This window comes from Dipodomys ordii, unplaced genomic scaffold (assembly GCF_000151885.1).
Source record: "Dipodomys ordii isolate 6190 unplaced genomic scaffold, Dord_2.0 Scaffold112, whole genome shotgun sequence".
Taxonomy (NCBI): Eukaryota; Metazoa; Chordata; class Mammalia; order Rodentia; family Heteromyidae; genus Dipodomys; species Dipodomys ordii.
In genome coordinates, this window is record NW_012267328.1 from 662,124 (window position 1) to 678,678 (window position 16,555).

Genomic DNA, 16,555 nt, shown 5'->3' on the forward strand with positions numbered 1-16,555 from the left:
CTCTTGGTAGTCTGCCATATCTCCCCAAGCAGGACTTTCTTCCACAGAGGAGATGAGACAGTCGGGTTGAGAAGTAACAGTAACAGAATAGTTTCTTATCATTTTATTTATGCTCAGACACATATATGTCTAAAATACACTAGAAGTGAAATACTGTCCGAGTATAAAAATGGGTGGGTGAACTCCCTTGACAAATTTTTCTAGGGAGGGTCATGAGTTCTGTTGAGAAATAAGACCACTTGGCATCGCTATCATATTAAAAGCTTAAAGCTGCGCATCATTTGAATGTGAGGTGTCAGGGAAAGTTAAACAAGAAGGAGGTGTAGGGGAGACCTGACACAGAGACAGGGGGATAGACCTGACACAGAGACAGGCAGACAGGGGAATAGCAGCTGGAGCAGGAGTGCAAGGGCAGAAGAGTAAGGGAAGTAACAGACAAGATACAAACAGCAGTTTTGGAAAAGGAGAGGACTATAAAATTTTTAGGAAAGAAGGTTTTGTTTTCTTCCTCATAAAGTGATGGAAATTTGGTGAATCAACTGGTTGACTTCTTTGTCTTTCCCACTAACTGGGATTGCTCTGTACAAAGAGAGCATCGGTTACAGAATCTGGGAGGTAGTACAGGCTTGGGCTATCAGGCAGATGTAGATTTGTTGAGTTGGTTTGTTTTCTTTTTCTTTCACATCTCTACATTTGAAGTCCCAGTTATAAAAACAAACAGATTAAGTACCTTAACACCTACAACAGCAAGCAGAAATTGAGGTGGTCATGTTCACAAGTGAGGAGCACTATGCTATCAATCATACAAAAGTTTATGGACTTTACATGGATTTGGTGACTGTGCATGGCATATGCACTGCATTAAAAGGTTTCAATCTGCTCACTCGGCGGTGGAAAAGCAGGCAAACACTTTAGACAATGGCTGGGGCACAACGCCTTGCAATAAAAGCAAGAGGAGCCTCCATTATGGCTGATTGACCGTTAGGGGCTTTGAAAAAGATACATACTACTTCTAGGTAGATTTAAACATGTGCAATCATAAGGATCAAGGGCATTTGGTCAAAAACAATGAATAATGCTAAGGATGGGGTTGGAGGTATGGCGCTGCTGGTAGAGCACTAGCCAATGAGCAAGAGTGTCAGGTACTGAGTTGAAGTCCCATCTCTGACCTTAAAAAAAGTACTACAGACTAGGTGTCACTGGCTTTCCTTACACTGCAGGTCAAGCTATCCCATGTGATTCATACAGGGGACGCTTCTGACAAAAGGGTGTGTGGACATCAGAGCTTTAGATTCAGTAGTAGTTCTTGGCTTTTAATGTTTCTCCTCTGGTTCCAGAGTAAGATTTCAGGGCCTCACACTCGCTTGGCTCATTTATTCAGCTGCTGTTCTACCACCTGAGCCATGTTTCCTCTCAGCATTTTGTTGGTTATTTTAGACACAAGAATCTTGTGGACTTTTCTGCTTAGGCTTGCTTTGGAGCTCAGACTCCTAGTCAGAGCTAAGATTACAGGTGTAAACCATGACATGTCTTAAAATCTTTTTTTTTTTAAAAAGGGTAACATCCATCATGTAGACAAATTTGGATTTTTTTTTGATATGTGGTTTTGAACTCTGGGCCTCGCACGTGTGAAGTTCACATTCTATCGCCAAGCTACACCTCCAGTCCTGGAAATAATTTTAAGTATATTAGGTCCCGTTCTCTCTGGCAACTGGCCTCCACAGGAAGCACATGCATCATTAATAGCCCCCTGCTTACGAAGAGGCATCATGGAAAGCTGTGCTGAGAAGGTAGCTGTGTGGGGAAGAGTTGCTTAACTGAGAGTCACGAAGAGTGATAACCAGCCGAGCCCAAACGCGCTTCAGCTCAGAACCCCTGGCCACAGCAGAAGGATGAAGGTTTTGGAAAAATATAGTTTAAAAGGCAATTTCAGAGACAAAAGTGCCATTTGAGAGGCATAGTGCTGGAAACAGAGGGGCACAGGTTTAATCTATATTACTTAAGATGTTTGACTCCACTGAGGTTTGAAGGCATTGTGTAAAATATACTACATACTTCCTACTTTTTGTACACGATGTGAAACATTAATGAGATACACTATGTAAAGACTGAAACATAGTGCCTGACACACAGGGAGGGTTTCTTTTTTTTTGCTTCTTTCTTGGCAATTTCAATCTCTCTAAATACCAAGCTTGACAGACTATTCAAAGATCTCTTTGCTCTGAACAGGTGCAATCACGCCATTCAGGGGACACTGTGGAAAACGACCTGTGTCACTTTTAGGCAGGGGTGGGAGGAAAGCAAAGGAAGAGGTGATGCTGTCCAGGAAAGAAATCTACTCATTATCTGACTTACGAACTGGCAATCCTCTGTGCCCCACCTTAATAAGTATAAAATTACAAGAACAAAAAAGTTTAAAAAAATCTCTTTTCTCTTTCACATTATTTAATGTCTGTAAATGCTAACATTATTTCTTCAGTGCTTTGCTTTCACATTATGATTATACTGTATGTGCTACTCAGAAATGTGTTCAAACCAAGTGTGGCTGCTCACACTAGAAATTCTACTTGGAAAACTGAGATTGAGAGGATCATGGCTTGAGGCCAGATGAGCAAAAGGTTCATGAGACACCTACCTCCATGGGAAAAGACTTCATGAGACCCCACCTCACTGTGGAAAAAGGTTGGCACAGTGGCATGGGCCTGTTCCAGCAGCCACAGCAAGAGGCATAAATAAGAGATGGCAGTCTAGGCTTGCCCAGACCAAAGACAAAATCCCATCATAGAAGTAACCACAGAAAGTCAGGTGTGGGGGCTCAAGGCTGTAACCCTAGCTATGTGGAGGGTGGAGGTTGAAGACCCTTGGTTGGGACCAACCAGTTCCTGAGACTCCATCCTGACCAACAGCTGGGTGGAACGGCAGGTGTCTCATGTGGACAAGGTGCAAATTGGGGAATCACAGTCATCCTACCCAGGAATAAAGCAAGACTCTATTTCAAAAATAACCAGAACAGGCTAGGAAGTTGGCTCAGTGGTAGAGTGCGTGCCTTGCATGCATGAAGCCCTGGGTTCGATTCCTCAGCACCACATAAACAGAAAAAAAAAAGCCGGAAGTGGCGCTGTGGCTCAAGGGGTAGAGCGCTAGCCTTGAGCTGAAGAGCTGAGGGACAGCGCCCAGGCCTGGAGTTCAGGCCCCACGACCGACAAAACAACAACAATAACAACAACAACAAAAAAAATAACCAGAACAAAGAGGGCTGGCAGAGTGGCTCAAGTGGTAGAATGCCTGCTCAGAAAGCATGAAGCCCTAAGTTCAAATTCCAGTACTGTCAAAAAGTAGAGGAGTAAGAATACATCCTGTTTACATATATTAATGATGAATTTCATCAGTTACTAGCTGGTTCTACTTTTTGCCTGCCCTTACCGTTCCTGACCAAGGAAGCCCTCTGCCCCGAGCCTCCCTGCCTGCTCCAGCCCAAGCTCTCCACCGTGCTCCCAACCCTCCTCCTAGCAGGTCCCTGGAAACGGCCATCGCCCATTCCAATCACTTGCTCAGCACTTACCATAGTCTATCTTCTGATACGTGCTCGTCTTCCATTGACTGTTTCTCTCTCACCCTGCAAGTCAAGCTTTCCTGTGACCAGGCCTTTTTTATCTTGTCTTTTTCAGTACATCGTACAGTTTGTGCACAACTAGAGATTACTGAATAAAGGAGTTGTGAGTCCTAAGAGAAGCATCTCATAAGCCTTGTATCTGGTCTCTAAGTGAAAAAGGATGTGAGTGGATGGGTGATAAAAAAATAGACTAAAATTAAAAATGCCATCAGTTCTACGTTCAGACTTGGGGCACACAATCTACCTCTGACTCCCATTTCCTTCCGTTGAGGCCCCTGACAGTGTAATGAAAACCTGCATGCAGCTCCAACAAAACCAGTGTAATGCTACTGAATGCAAACAATATACTTTACCTGTCAGCCTCATCTTCAGCCTGCGATGCCAATGTGCAACGCAAGAGGCTGCAGATAAAAATCATGAGTGCAGAGAAGATGGTTTCTTCTAAGCATCTAGCTGTGGAAGCTGCAGCCTTTATCAGCAGCGTGGTGGGATGAAGAAGGGACAGACTACTGAGTCAGGTAAACCACTTTACCTTCTGAGCCACAGCCTACTCATCTGTGTAATCCAAGTAATGCTACCCTTAATTCATTCTCTAAATCGTCAGTGAGCACGGACTTCACCCTTGGAGCAAGGAACTCTGCCCGACCTCTAGGAGCATGCAGTCCGGTGGGAAGTTGGAACAAGCGGTATTTTCCAAGTACCTCACGCACTCACATTTGGTGACAATGTGGATGGGCAAATTCAGGCTCTGAGTGTGTGTCCACTGACAATACACCTAATGGGTGCCTGTTCTGTCAAGATTCTTTGAGAGTCTTGTTATAATGCAGATTCCAAGCCTGACCACGATCATAGTTTGAGAATAACATAGCTATCTACAAGGAATTCAAAATCCACAGTATTACCTGATCTGAGAAAAAACAATGTCAAGCTAAGCTGTAATAATAAAAGACAAGACTTCTGCTTCTGTCCATGAAGGATTAGCTGCGATGAGAATTCGCCCTCCTGCCATAAACAACCAGCAAACAGGACAAAATATATGAAACAACAGTTCTCAATTACTGCACAACAAGTAGTACAGGCCTTTAAATGAGGGAAGAGGGAAAGGAAGGAGCAAACCCCACCACTGTGAGGCTGGTTGGCCAAGCAGTGTTCAGGCTGTGGGTCAGGAAGCCGGGGTGGGGAGGGTGAGGCAGCGGTATCTTGCGGCAGCTCTATCTCCTGGCATGTACACGTACAGGAGACGCTCATGGATAGCTGCACAGGAGTCCTTTCTAGTGTTTGTCCAAGTGTGAGAAGAAAGCTCCCGAAAGCTCAAAACCAGCACAGCTCACTGGTGCGTCCTCACCGGGCCGGCCCCTTCGTAGTGGGCTTAGCGACTCCAAAAGAAAGACCATACTTTGAGCCAAGCAAGGTAAACTGACCCAAAAACTGAAAGGACATCCAAAATCTTATTTTTATTTATTTCCTTTTTGCCAGTGCTCCAGCACTGCTCCTGAGCTTCTTTTGCTCAAGGATAGTGCTCTATTACTTGAGCCACAACACCACTTTTGCTTCTTTCTGAGCACTTTACTGGAGATAAGATTCTCATGGACTTTCCTGCCCAGGCTGGTTTTGGACTGCGATGCTCAGATCTCAGCATCTTGAGTAGCTAGGGGTTACAGGTGTGAGCCACTGGTGCCTGGCTATCAAAATTCAAAATCTAACAAGAGACAAAATACAATTGCTAATGTCTGGCATTTATTAAAAAAAATCACAAAGGCATAAAATGTGAAAAATATATGACCAAAAAGAGAAAAACAAGTGAGCAGAAGCCAATTCTGAGATGACTTTAAAAGTTATAAATAGGATTAAAGTTAAGGGAAAACATGAACTTGACAAGGAGACGAGAGACAAAGACAGGGATGAAAAAGGCTGTGCTGCGCACGCCTGGAGCCTCGCCTCTTTGAGAGGCTGTGGAGTGTGTGGCCGGCCTACTCATTCCTTCTCACAAAAGGGATAAAAAAAAGAGCATAAAAATACAATGTCTGCCGGGCGCTGGTGGCTCACGCCTGTAATCCTTGCTACTCAGGAGGCTGAGATCTGAGGATCGCGGTTCAAAGCCAGCCCGGGCAGGAGAGACCATGAGACTCCTATCTCCAATAAACCACCAGCAAACCGGAAGTGGCGCTGTAGCTCAAGTGGTAGAGCGCTCGCCTTGAGCTGAAGAGCTGAGGGACAGCGCCCAGGCCCAGAGTTCAAGCCCCACGACCGACCAAAAAAAAAAAAAAAATACAATGTCTGAAGTTTAAAAAATATTTAGGATTAATAAGTTAGATTAAAATATCTAGAAAAGAGATCACTGAATTGGGGTTACAGCCATCAAAACTACTCAAAATGAAACACAGACAAGAAACTCTAAACCATTATAGGAAAGGATAAGAAAATACTAGGAACGTACTGGCACAGGCAGTAACTTTCTAACTAGAACTCCAGTAGCTCAGCAATCCCTACAGAATGGGAGAAGTCTCTTTGCCAGCTATACACTGACAAGGGATTGATAACCAGAATATACAGAGAGCTCAAGAAACTAAACTCTCAATGAATCAACAATCCAATTAATAAATAAGCAAATACATTGATCAGATACTTCTCAAAAGAATTTGATTATTGTATATTCATGAAGAGAAACATCACAGTAAAACCTCTTTTTACAGTTAAAACACTAATATGTTCAAGAGAAAAGGAAAATCTCTTCAGAAGATAAAAACCAAAAGTTAAGAAAGACTGCCAGATACATGTACAGTGAAGGATCTCCCACGGTGGGGCTGTCGGGGCGGGGTGGGGGGTGCGGGGTGGGGAGGGGGACTTTGGATGGAAGAAGCAGGCTTCTCTGTCTCCAGCCCCGTTCTCTTCTTCTCTCCATTCCTGACCATCACCAGGTGAGCAGAGCCAAGGAATTTCACTCTTATGTATTTACCCAAGAGGAAAAAGTGGTCATATAAAGTCGTGTCCAAGACTTGTTCATCATGGCTATATTCAAAGTATCAAATAATAGAGACAGTCCTATTGTCTGTGGCTGGCATGTGCACATCCTACACAGCAGCAGGGAGAGCAAGTGGACAGGTGAAACAGCACATAGAGATCTCAAGGGCATTATGATCAATGGAAGAAGCCGGACACAAATAATTTACTGGACTCTGTATGAGTCTCCATACAGGATATTCTTGGACGAGAAAGTAGACACTGGTTTCTTGGCACTGGAAGCAGGGATAAGGACTGCTCTGTAGGGACATGTGGACGTTTAGCATGGTGATGTACATTGGTTGTAGTAGCTCTTGAGTGTGTCCACATTTGTCAAGACTCCTTGAAAATGGTGTCTCAAAACTAGAGAATTTTATTATATTTAAGTTATGCCTCTTAATAAAACTTATTACAAACAAACTGTAGGGCTGGGAATGTGGCTCAGTGGTAGAGTGCTTTCCTAGCATGCATAAAGTCCTGAGGGGCTGGGAAGGTGGCTCAGTGGTAGAGTGCTTGCCTTGCATAAAGTCCTGGGCTCGAGTCCTCAGTCCCACATAAATAGAAAAAGCCAGAAGTGGCACCGTGGCTCAAGTGGTAGAGTGCTAGCCTTGAGCACAAAGAGGCTCAGGGACAGCGCCCAGGCCCTGAGTTCAAGCCCCAGGACTGGCAAAAAAAAAAAAAACAACAAAAGAACAACAACAACAATAACAAAAAAAACCTGTATATCAGAGTATGAAAACATGCATTTGCTACTTGAAATTAGTATTAATAAAATAATCAGTTTGACTTCATAGTATCTCTTTCTCCTTTGCTGGATTGAGTTCTTAATAAATACACAGGAAGAAACCACAACCAAGTTTTTCCTGTGAAGACAATGTGCATACCCCATCACCCTTACCAAGAGTCGTGAGTCCCTCGGAGATAGATGTGAGGACGTACAGGAGCACGGGAGCCTCCAAGTTGGTGATGAAGCCCATGTGGTCTTGGGTTAGACACTCCAGGAGCGGATAGTAAGACTGGCTCAGCTTCCGATATTGCTACAACAGGAAGAAGGCCAATCATATGATTGGAAATTGTATACTCACACACAAAGTCAACAAATCAATAAGACAATGACTAATTCCAATCCAGAGTTTAAAGAGATCCTGATAGGAATCTCTTGATCTCTAGAAACCTGCATTTGATAGGTTATTCCAACTTACCCTATATGGCTAACACTTAAATGCTAGTAAAATCCTTAAGGTAAATTATTTTTCTGAACTGGAGTATTGTAACACCACATAGTGCTTAATAAATAGCAAGCAGGCAATCTTCCTTTTTTGGGTAACAAAGAAATTTGCTGTTATAATAGGATTTGGCATAATGGTCTGCTTATTATTATTATTATACAATGGGAATCCAGCTAACCAAATCATTACCTTGTAAATAGCTTAATACTTGCCATATTCTACAGGCAAAAGATGATGAGAAAGACACCAAGCAAATCTCAAATGCTGGGAAGGTGGCTCAGTGGTCGAGTGCTTGTCTTGCATGCCTGAGGCCCTGGGTTCGATTCCTCAGCACCAACCACATAAACAGAAAAAGCCAGAAGTGGTGCTGTGGCTCAAGTGGTAGAGCGCTCGCCTTGAGCTGAAGAGCTGAGGGACAGCGCCCAGACCCAGAGTTCAGGTCCATGACTGGCAAAAAAAAAAAAAAAAAATATATATATATATATATATATATATGGCAAAGCAATATTCTTAAACTGACACTAATACTATTTCCATAAGAATCATCTGGAGTGCCTGTCAAAAAATATCCTTTCCAAAAAAAATACCCTTTCCACTGACTGTGGTGACAATGTAATTGTCACTCTAGCTATGTGGGAGGGTGTAGCAGGAGGATCACTGACAGAGGCCAACATCAGACAAAAATGTGAGACCCTACTTGGAAATAAAAAACCCCAAAAAGCAAAAACGTCTGGGGGTACAGCTTAGAAAGCATGTAGCTCAGAGCTCAGAATCACAGTGTCACTGGAAAAAATCTTTTACTCTTGACATACTAAAGAAAAAGCTCTTAGAATGAGCATTCTTAACAAGGATGTTAAGTAAGTAGTTTTGGTACCTTCAAGTTTGAGAATTACTGAGTTGGAGATTTGCTTGACTATTGAAAAAGAAGATTGGAGAGGATCACTGCCATACCTCAAGTGGTAAAACATTTTCCTGGTATGTACTAGGCCCTAGGCTCAATCCCCTGTACTGAAAAAAAACAAACAGATTAAGAGAAAAATTCCTGGAGTAATAATGTTTTCTTGGTGAGCTTCAAATGTATGAAGTTGAAGACGACACATTCTGATCTGACTTAGGTTTCGACTTTGTAACTTATGTGACGCAGCCATAGCTCTTGAAGAGCATTCCCTTCCACTTTCAGGAGACTTAATGACTGGCTGGAGATGTGGTTCACTGTGACTAGCTCTGGAGAAGAGGATGAACTAGGCCGGTAGAAGGGCGGGGCGCTTCTCACAGGGTCATCAGCAAAAGCCCTGCAGACCGTACTTGTGAGAATGTGTGAGCTAATCTGAGGTTGAGTTTGCCTGTGATCTCAATCAGTTATGTGGGCATATGAGAACACGCTGATTGCTGTTCAATTTGATAGAAGTATTTTTTAAAAAGTCTGGTAAACCGGCCACTAAAGAAACTGAGACATTTTCTTTTCTTTTTGGGTCGGGTCGTGGGGCCTGATCTCTGGGCCTGGGTGCTGTCCCTCAGCTCTTCAGCTCAAGGCTAGCGCTCTACCACTTGAGCCTCAGCACCACTTCTGGCTTTTTTCTTTTTTGCTTATGTGGTGCTAAGGAATGGAACCCAGGGCCTCAGGCATGTGAGGCAAGCGCTCTACCACTGAGCCACCTTTCCAGCCCCAAACTTGGACATTTTCATTTCCAACAAGCACTCAGTTTTCGAATAGACAACAGGAACTGACGACCACTGAAGACCACTGACTTAAATCAAGAAAAGGGGCCTAGAGCACAGTCATCTTAGAAATAGGTGATCAATGGCAGAGGAGCGACGGCCATCTCTGCACCAGGCCACTCGGCGTCTAGTTGACTCTCTGACCACCATGCCAGGAAGGGAAAATCCTGCGCAACCCTGTATGCCCTGGCTCCAGGAAACACAGGCCTTTTCTGAATTAGGAACAGAACTGTCAGTGATTAGATGAAATGACAGATCGTATTTCCTCTGCACGTAGAGCCTGACGCACTCTGGATGGCCAGCCTGCCAGGGGTGGCGTCTGCTCCCCCTAATCTCCACACTTGACATATAAACACGGCCACTGGAGTTGTACAAACTCACTACGTCAGAGCAGAACACAGTCTTCAACATAAGATGTTCTGGAGCCACGTGAACTCCCCAGGCTTCATTATAACGACGCCAGGCCTGCGGTGGTGTTACTCCACGTTCACACAAAGACTCCCGCGGCACATGACTGCTCACCAGTAAGTCACTGTGGGACACCGACAGCAGCATCTTGACAAAGGCCTGAAGTACGTTGTCAAAATGGTTGTCCCCATACAGCTTGAAGACGCCAAAGCTGACATAATTTCCACACAAGGCAGATTTGAGAGCTGCGTAGCAGATGGAGATGCCCTTGAGCTTCATTGGATAAATCTGATCTTTTGAGAGGCTCCCCAGGGACAGGATCCGGTTACCTGTTTTAGGGTAAAAGCAGAAAGACAAAGTGACAGAAGTCAATGTAATTTAAAGCAGTTATGAGGCATATTAGTTGATATTTTCACTTTACTGATAATGTTGCCTTTTCCAACATTGTTCCAAAAACTGAACCAATCCATTGCAATGAGAAACATAAATCTACAAGGTTGTTTGCTTGGGAAACACAAAGGGTCCAAGGAAAATTAGTCCAGAGCACTGGGAAAACTTTCTACCTACAAAAAATCTGGATGATTATATTAATAAATAGACATAAAAATTAAGTTATAATTTAAAATTGGTTTATGAATTTTAATGTAGATTTTTATCCCTTCAAAAAAGAGTTCCAAAGATGGGTGAAATAACCAACTAAGCCAGAGAAAATGGTTACCTGATTAAGACATAAATTATTATAAATTCTGGGTAAAATTTCAACCTTTGTATATGATCTTGAGCTTGAGTTACTCATTTTCTGTGCTGGTCCTGGGGCTTAATCTCAGAAGGGTCTCTGGGCTTCTTTGGCTCAAGGTTAGCATTCTACCACTTGAGCTACAGCTCCACTTCCAGCTTTTTTTGGGTTTAACTAGAGATAAGAGTCTCACGCACTTTCCTGGTCAGGCTGACTTCACACCAGTCTGGTACTCAGATCTCAGCCTCTTGAGTAGCTAGGATGACAGGTATGAGCCACCAGCACCCAGCTGAATTACTTCTCGTTTAGAAGCCTCACAGAGAAGTTCTTGGCATAGTGCAAAGTAAGTATTACTTTTTCTCCCTTAATCTTTCTTCAGGAAACCTCAAGAGAGGATTAGTTTAAAAACAGTATCTAAATTCTATGTTCATAATCAAAAGACAAATGTTTGTACATTCACCTAAACTCTTTCTGGATTAGTCAGCATTTACAAGAAACAAAAACGGTGCTAGAAGGCATGTTATTAGGCAGAGAATGCTTACAAATAGTCCTGTTTCTCAGCTCTGCTTTTCCTCTGCAAGTGAGCACTCTTCTGGAATTGAATCTAAATTCATTTTGTGAAACCGACAGGTGAAATGTGTGTCAACTGGCTAAGACTCGTTTCCTTATATGACTGTGGGCAGAACTGGCCAAAGGGGAAATCTGTGAGATTTGGAAGGCAGGAGTAAATAGCTACCATGGCTTCCTTGAGAGCTGTGAAGAGAGGTGGTGAGAAAGAAGATACAGACCTACTGCTAGGTTCAGGCCGGTTCTTGTTCTTCTCTGTGAGGTGTCTCCCAGCCGGTGTGACCAAGAACCCATGGCTGCCATCAAGTGGCTGGCAGAGGCCCGGCCTTCCACTGACTTCTGTGCTATGACCCCAGCCCCCTTATGCTGACGAGCTCACTCCTTGGACACATTCACCTAGATTCTACGTTTCCCTTCAGTCCCCCAAAGTACCCACCTACAGCAGAATTCAGAAGGGCTGAACAGATTCCCCCCCCCCCATGTCTACCTCTCCCTTCTAGATCTATATCCTCATCTTTACAAGGTCTAATTCCTGAAAGAAGCTTTCTATCACAGAAATGTCATAATGCTGCCGCGTGTAAGTCCTGTCTGGGAGTGTGTCATGGCAGTCACAGGACCCGTGTTGAACGGGGCTGGCCAGCGTGTAAGTCCTGTCTGGGAGTGTGTCATGGCAGTCACAGGACCCGTGTTGGACAGGGCTGGCCAGCGCAGGGCGGGCTCCTCTCCCTGCCCCTGCCTACGCTTTCCTTTGTCCAGCTCTAAAAGCTCACGTGCTTTGTGATTTCTACATCTGAACAAAAGTGTTCTCTTGGAAGGGTGACGTGTGCCTTGGAATTTACTCAGCACCAAAGGCCGTACCCTTTGCATGGCCTCACCCTAAATTACCTTGGAGATACAGCAGTTCCAAGAAGGTTCGCTCTAATATGACAGCATAGTTAACAGTTACTTCACATGAGGTGCAGGGGAAAACGAAGGAAAGTTATTTGTTTTGAGAGTTCATTTTTGTTGAAGAAACAGATTTGTGAATAAATAACGCCATGCCATGTGACAAGTGTTGTCAGAGGGGTATGAGGATGTTAGAGGAGTAGAAGAAAGGAGTGCAGCGTATTCTGGCGAATGGACTGTTACGGCGCAGAGGTTTAAGGAAGCAGGGCACTGCAGAAAATGATAGTTCCCCGGCACTGCGGTTCTGCATCTGCTTGCAAATAGTTTAAACTGAAGTAGCTTTTTTCCCTCCTCCCTCTCCTCAAAAGAAAAGCACTATATGCATGCTGGGGAAGGGCTGGGGGAGGTGGGACGCATTTGCCCTTAGTTTGGAGAGGGGCTGTTCTGGGGAGGGGACCAAGGGCCGTGATGGACTGGGCAACCTATTGTCAAGAAGGCTATTTACGATCACAACTTTTTTCTTGGGGTGGTTCACTGGAGATGAGAGTTTCACGAGGACTTTCCTGCCCTCAGACCTCAGCCTCCTGAGTAGCTAGGGTTACAGGCGTGAGCCACTAGTGCCCGGCTAAGATCCCAACTTTTACTGCCATGTTAAATACTGCACATATTTTCTATTTCCCAGACTGTGCCAGACATTGTTAATTAAGACAATCAAACAATTAACTATTAATTAAAACAATAAGTTGTATACTGTTATGACCTTATGACAGAATGCTTCATATGTTTGAAATAGGAAACTCTACCATATTGTACTCTAGGTGTCTCCATGGAGGCTTTTAAGGACCAAAACCAAAACGCTTGGCCAAGCCTCACTTTTCATTCTAATTCATCTTTATTAAGTATGTCTTATTCAATAGTACTTTCTGAAACTGGAGACCTTGCCTTCCTACAGCTAACAATCTAGCAGTTAAGACTCGAAGTGGCAGAGTTTCCATGTTCTTGTCTTCACAGCTACTTGGGAGACAGCGAGTAGGAGGTTGCAGCTTGAGGCCAGCCAGGCCTAAGAGTTTGGAGAGCTCATCACAATAACGGCTGGGTGTGGTGGCACATGCCTGTCACTCCAGTAAAGGGAAACCTTCTTAAAGAGCACAGAAATTACTGATGTGTACCCTAAGAGGCATTGTGAGAGTGGGGTCTCGTGATCACACATTTTATGATAAAATTTCTGTAAGAAGACAGATGGGACCACACTGGTATTGAAGTAAGAAACATTTCCTCAACAGGTGATAACTTTTACAAACACATTATCCAGACGTAAAAACCTGAAATTATGTAATTTGCAGGAAAATAATTGCATTAGTAGCCATCATTTTAAGCAAAACAAGCCAGTTTTTCAAGGATAAAAACTGTATGTTTTCCCTCATATGCAGAATGCAGGTTAGGAATAAAGACATGAACGTTGAAGTATATTTTAGGTGCCTGCAGGGAGAGTGATAAGAGGTAAATATGATCATATACAAAAATGGCAAAACGAAACTCATCATGACAATGAATAAAACAGTAAAAACCACATTACCAAACTAAAGTACTTTGGCAGCGGCATAAACACACACACACACAGAGATTGGTGGTGCAGAAATAAATCCCAGCACATATTACAGTCAGCTAACTTCTGAGCAGGACACCACTAAGACACAGTGAGGAATGGAAATCTCTTCAATAAATGGTGCTGGGAAAGCTAGCTTTCCACATTTGAAATAAATAGTGAATAAGTAAACTGGACTCTCATACCATATGTACAAAAAAGGCAATTGATATGTAAAAGCAAAAACAAAACCCTGAATACCAGACAAGAAGTTCTAACTGCTAGAATACTACCCCAGAGGAAACACCGACTCTGGAAGTGTTTTCTTAGATTCCACACTAAGAGCTTAGGCTACCAACACAGAAATAAATGGGAATACATTAAAATAAAAAGCTTCTGCACAGCAAGAGAAATAAAGAAAATTACAAACATATAGACTGCGAAAAATATCTGCAAACTAAAAATCTGATAAGGAGCTAATATCCAAAACTTATAAAGAACTCATAACTCAATAGTGGGGGGAAAAAAAAACCTGATTAGAAAAGTAAGCAAAAGCCGTTACTACATTCCTTTAAAGAATATATCAAATAGGGGCTGGGAAGTTGGCTCAGTGGTAGAGAGCTTGCCTTGCATGCATGAGGCCCTGGGTTCGATTCCTCAGCACCACATAAGCAAAAAAGAAAAAACCCAGAAGTGGTGCTGTGACTCAAGTGGTAGAGCGCTAGCCTTGAGCTGAAGAGCTGAGGGACAGCGCCCAGGCCCAGAGTTCAGGCCCCACAACTGGACCCCCCCCCACAAAAAAAAAGAATATATCAAATAGCCAACAGGGATAAGAAAAGTGCTCAATATCATTACTCATCGAGAAATTCAATTCAAATTCATTATTGTTTATCCACACCCTTTGGGATGGCTGTTACCAAAAAGTGGAGACAACGGGTTCCTGTGGCTCAGGCTGGTAATTCTAGTCACTCAGGAGGCTGAGACCTGGAGACTCTCAGCCTGAAGCCTGCCCGGGCAAAAAAGAGTGCCAGCTGTGAGCAAGTAAACCAAAGGAGAGCAGGAAGAATGAAATTCCAGCCCTAGAACCTACAACAGCAGCAACAAGATAAAACACGCTGGCAGTGGTGGACAGCAAAGAGAACTCCTGTACACACTGCCGACGGCAAAGCCATCGTGAAAACTAGCTGGAGGTTTCAAACAAAATTAACAACAGTTCTACTATGATCCAGTAAACTTGTTCTGCATATACCCAAAGGAAATGCCATTTCTAACCGTTTGTGTTTGTAGAAGCTACTCTCTGTGTTCAGTGTGTCCCCTCCCCCTTCTATTTGTGGTGCTGGATTTTAGACCTTGGTTTGCAGGCCTAAGATGCTTGGGGAAGAACCAGTATTTTTTTCCTGTGTCTTTTTATCTTACTAGTTTTTGTAACTCTTAATGATCAGTAAATGTGAGCTTCGCGGAAGCTGGACTCCATGGGCACGTCGGGCCTGGGTGCAGCTCTGGGCCGGATGCTGCTGGACTCAGCTGGAATGGTTCTCTGTGGAGTCACCTCGGTGGTTCTGGGGTGTTGGGTGCTGATCGTGCTACTGCCTCCACAAGACTTCCCTGGTTTCCCTCTTTGCACTGTGTTAGGTCTCCAGCCACTTTTCTGGTAAGATTGAACAACACACATCCTTGGCTCTCAGGTGGTCTGTTTTCAGAAAGTCTCATTTATTGTAGAGACTTGCTTAAGTCTTTTTTTTTTGCCGGTCCTGGGGCTTGAACTCAGGGCCGGGGCTGTCCCTGAGCTCCTTTTGCTCTACCACTTGAGCCACAGCACCACTTCTGACTTTTTCTGTGTATGTGGTGCTGAGGAATCAAACCCAGGGCTCCATGCATACGAGGCCAGCGCTCTACCACGGAGCCACCTTCCCAGCCCCTGGCTTAAGTCTTTAGTTACTTCAAGCCCAGCGCTGTCCCCCCTGCCTTTTTCTAATCATCTTACTGTAAATGTAAGTTCAGGAGACCCCACTTTCACAGTGCCGCTAACGGAACCTGTCCAGTAACTTTCATGCTCAGCCACTGATAACTTTTGCAAACACATCTAGTGCACCAGGTTCTAGCTGTCATGGTGTCAGCGGGATCCCCTCCTTCTCTCTCTTCTTTAGAGCCTCTGTGCTCTTTCACAGACCTCTAAATCTCTGCAAAATCTGTTGTCTGTTATCTGACTCACCAAGAGTAGCAATGGCTTGTACAGAACTTTACAAGCTCAATTTCCTCACGTTGCATTGTGCCTTAAATGCACAACGGAGCACACACTGCTTAAAAGATGTACACTCTTTAAGTTTTAAAATTGTTATTATAAAGGTGATGAACAGAGGGGTTACAGTTACATAAATGAGGTAAAGAGTACATTTCTTTTCAGGTAATGTTACTCACGCTCAGTTTTCCTCTCGCATCTCCACCCACAAGTTGTGTAGTTCATTTTCAACATAGTGTCTAGTGAGTACCATTGCTCCGTTTGTTCACCCTTTGTCCCTCCTTACCTTCCCAAAGACAGATAAATGTGCAAACAGCACAAAAAGAAAGCCAAAGCAACAAAGAAGAAAAAAAAACCCTCTTGTTTCCATTTTCTGGAGTTTATTTAGACAAATATTATTTTATATGGTCAGAGTTGTGTCCCTCTCTTAAGAATGTCCTGCTTTGGTCTCACTGTGTGTGAATGCCTAGAGACCTGTATAATTTATCATGTCCTGGGGCATTATAGCTCTAGCTTTCACAGATGAGGGAAAACACGCGCCGCTTGTATCACCAAGGCTGGCTTACCTCACTTA

The 16,555-nt window shown here is 43.7% G+C and overlaps 1 protein-coding gene across 1 annotated transcript in view; it reads right to left on the minus strand.

The window, feature by feature from the left end:
* LOC105994963 (ran-binding protein 17) overlaps window positions 1-16,555 on the minus strand; it is a 101,126-nt gene that overhangs the window by 26,825 nt on the left and 57,746 nt on the right. The window contains exons 10-11 of the mRNA XM_013028632.1: window positions 10,084-10,298; window positions 7,512-7,650 (exon numbers count right to left, since the gene is read on the minus strand). Coding sequence (XP_012884086.1) covers window positions 7,512-7,650; window positions 10,084-10,298 — 354 coding nt within the window. The remainder of the gene's footprint in view (window positions 1-7,511; window positions 7,651-10,083; window positions 10,299-16,555) is intronic.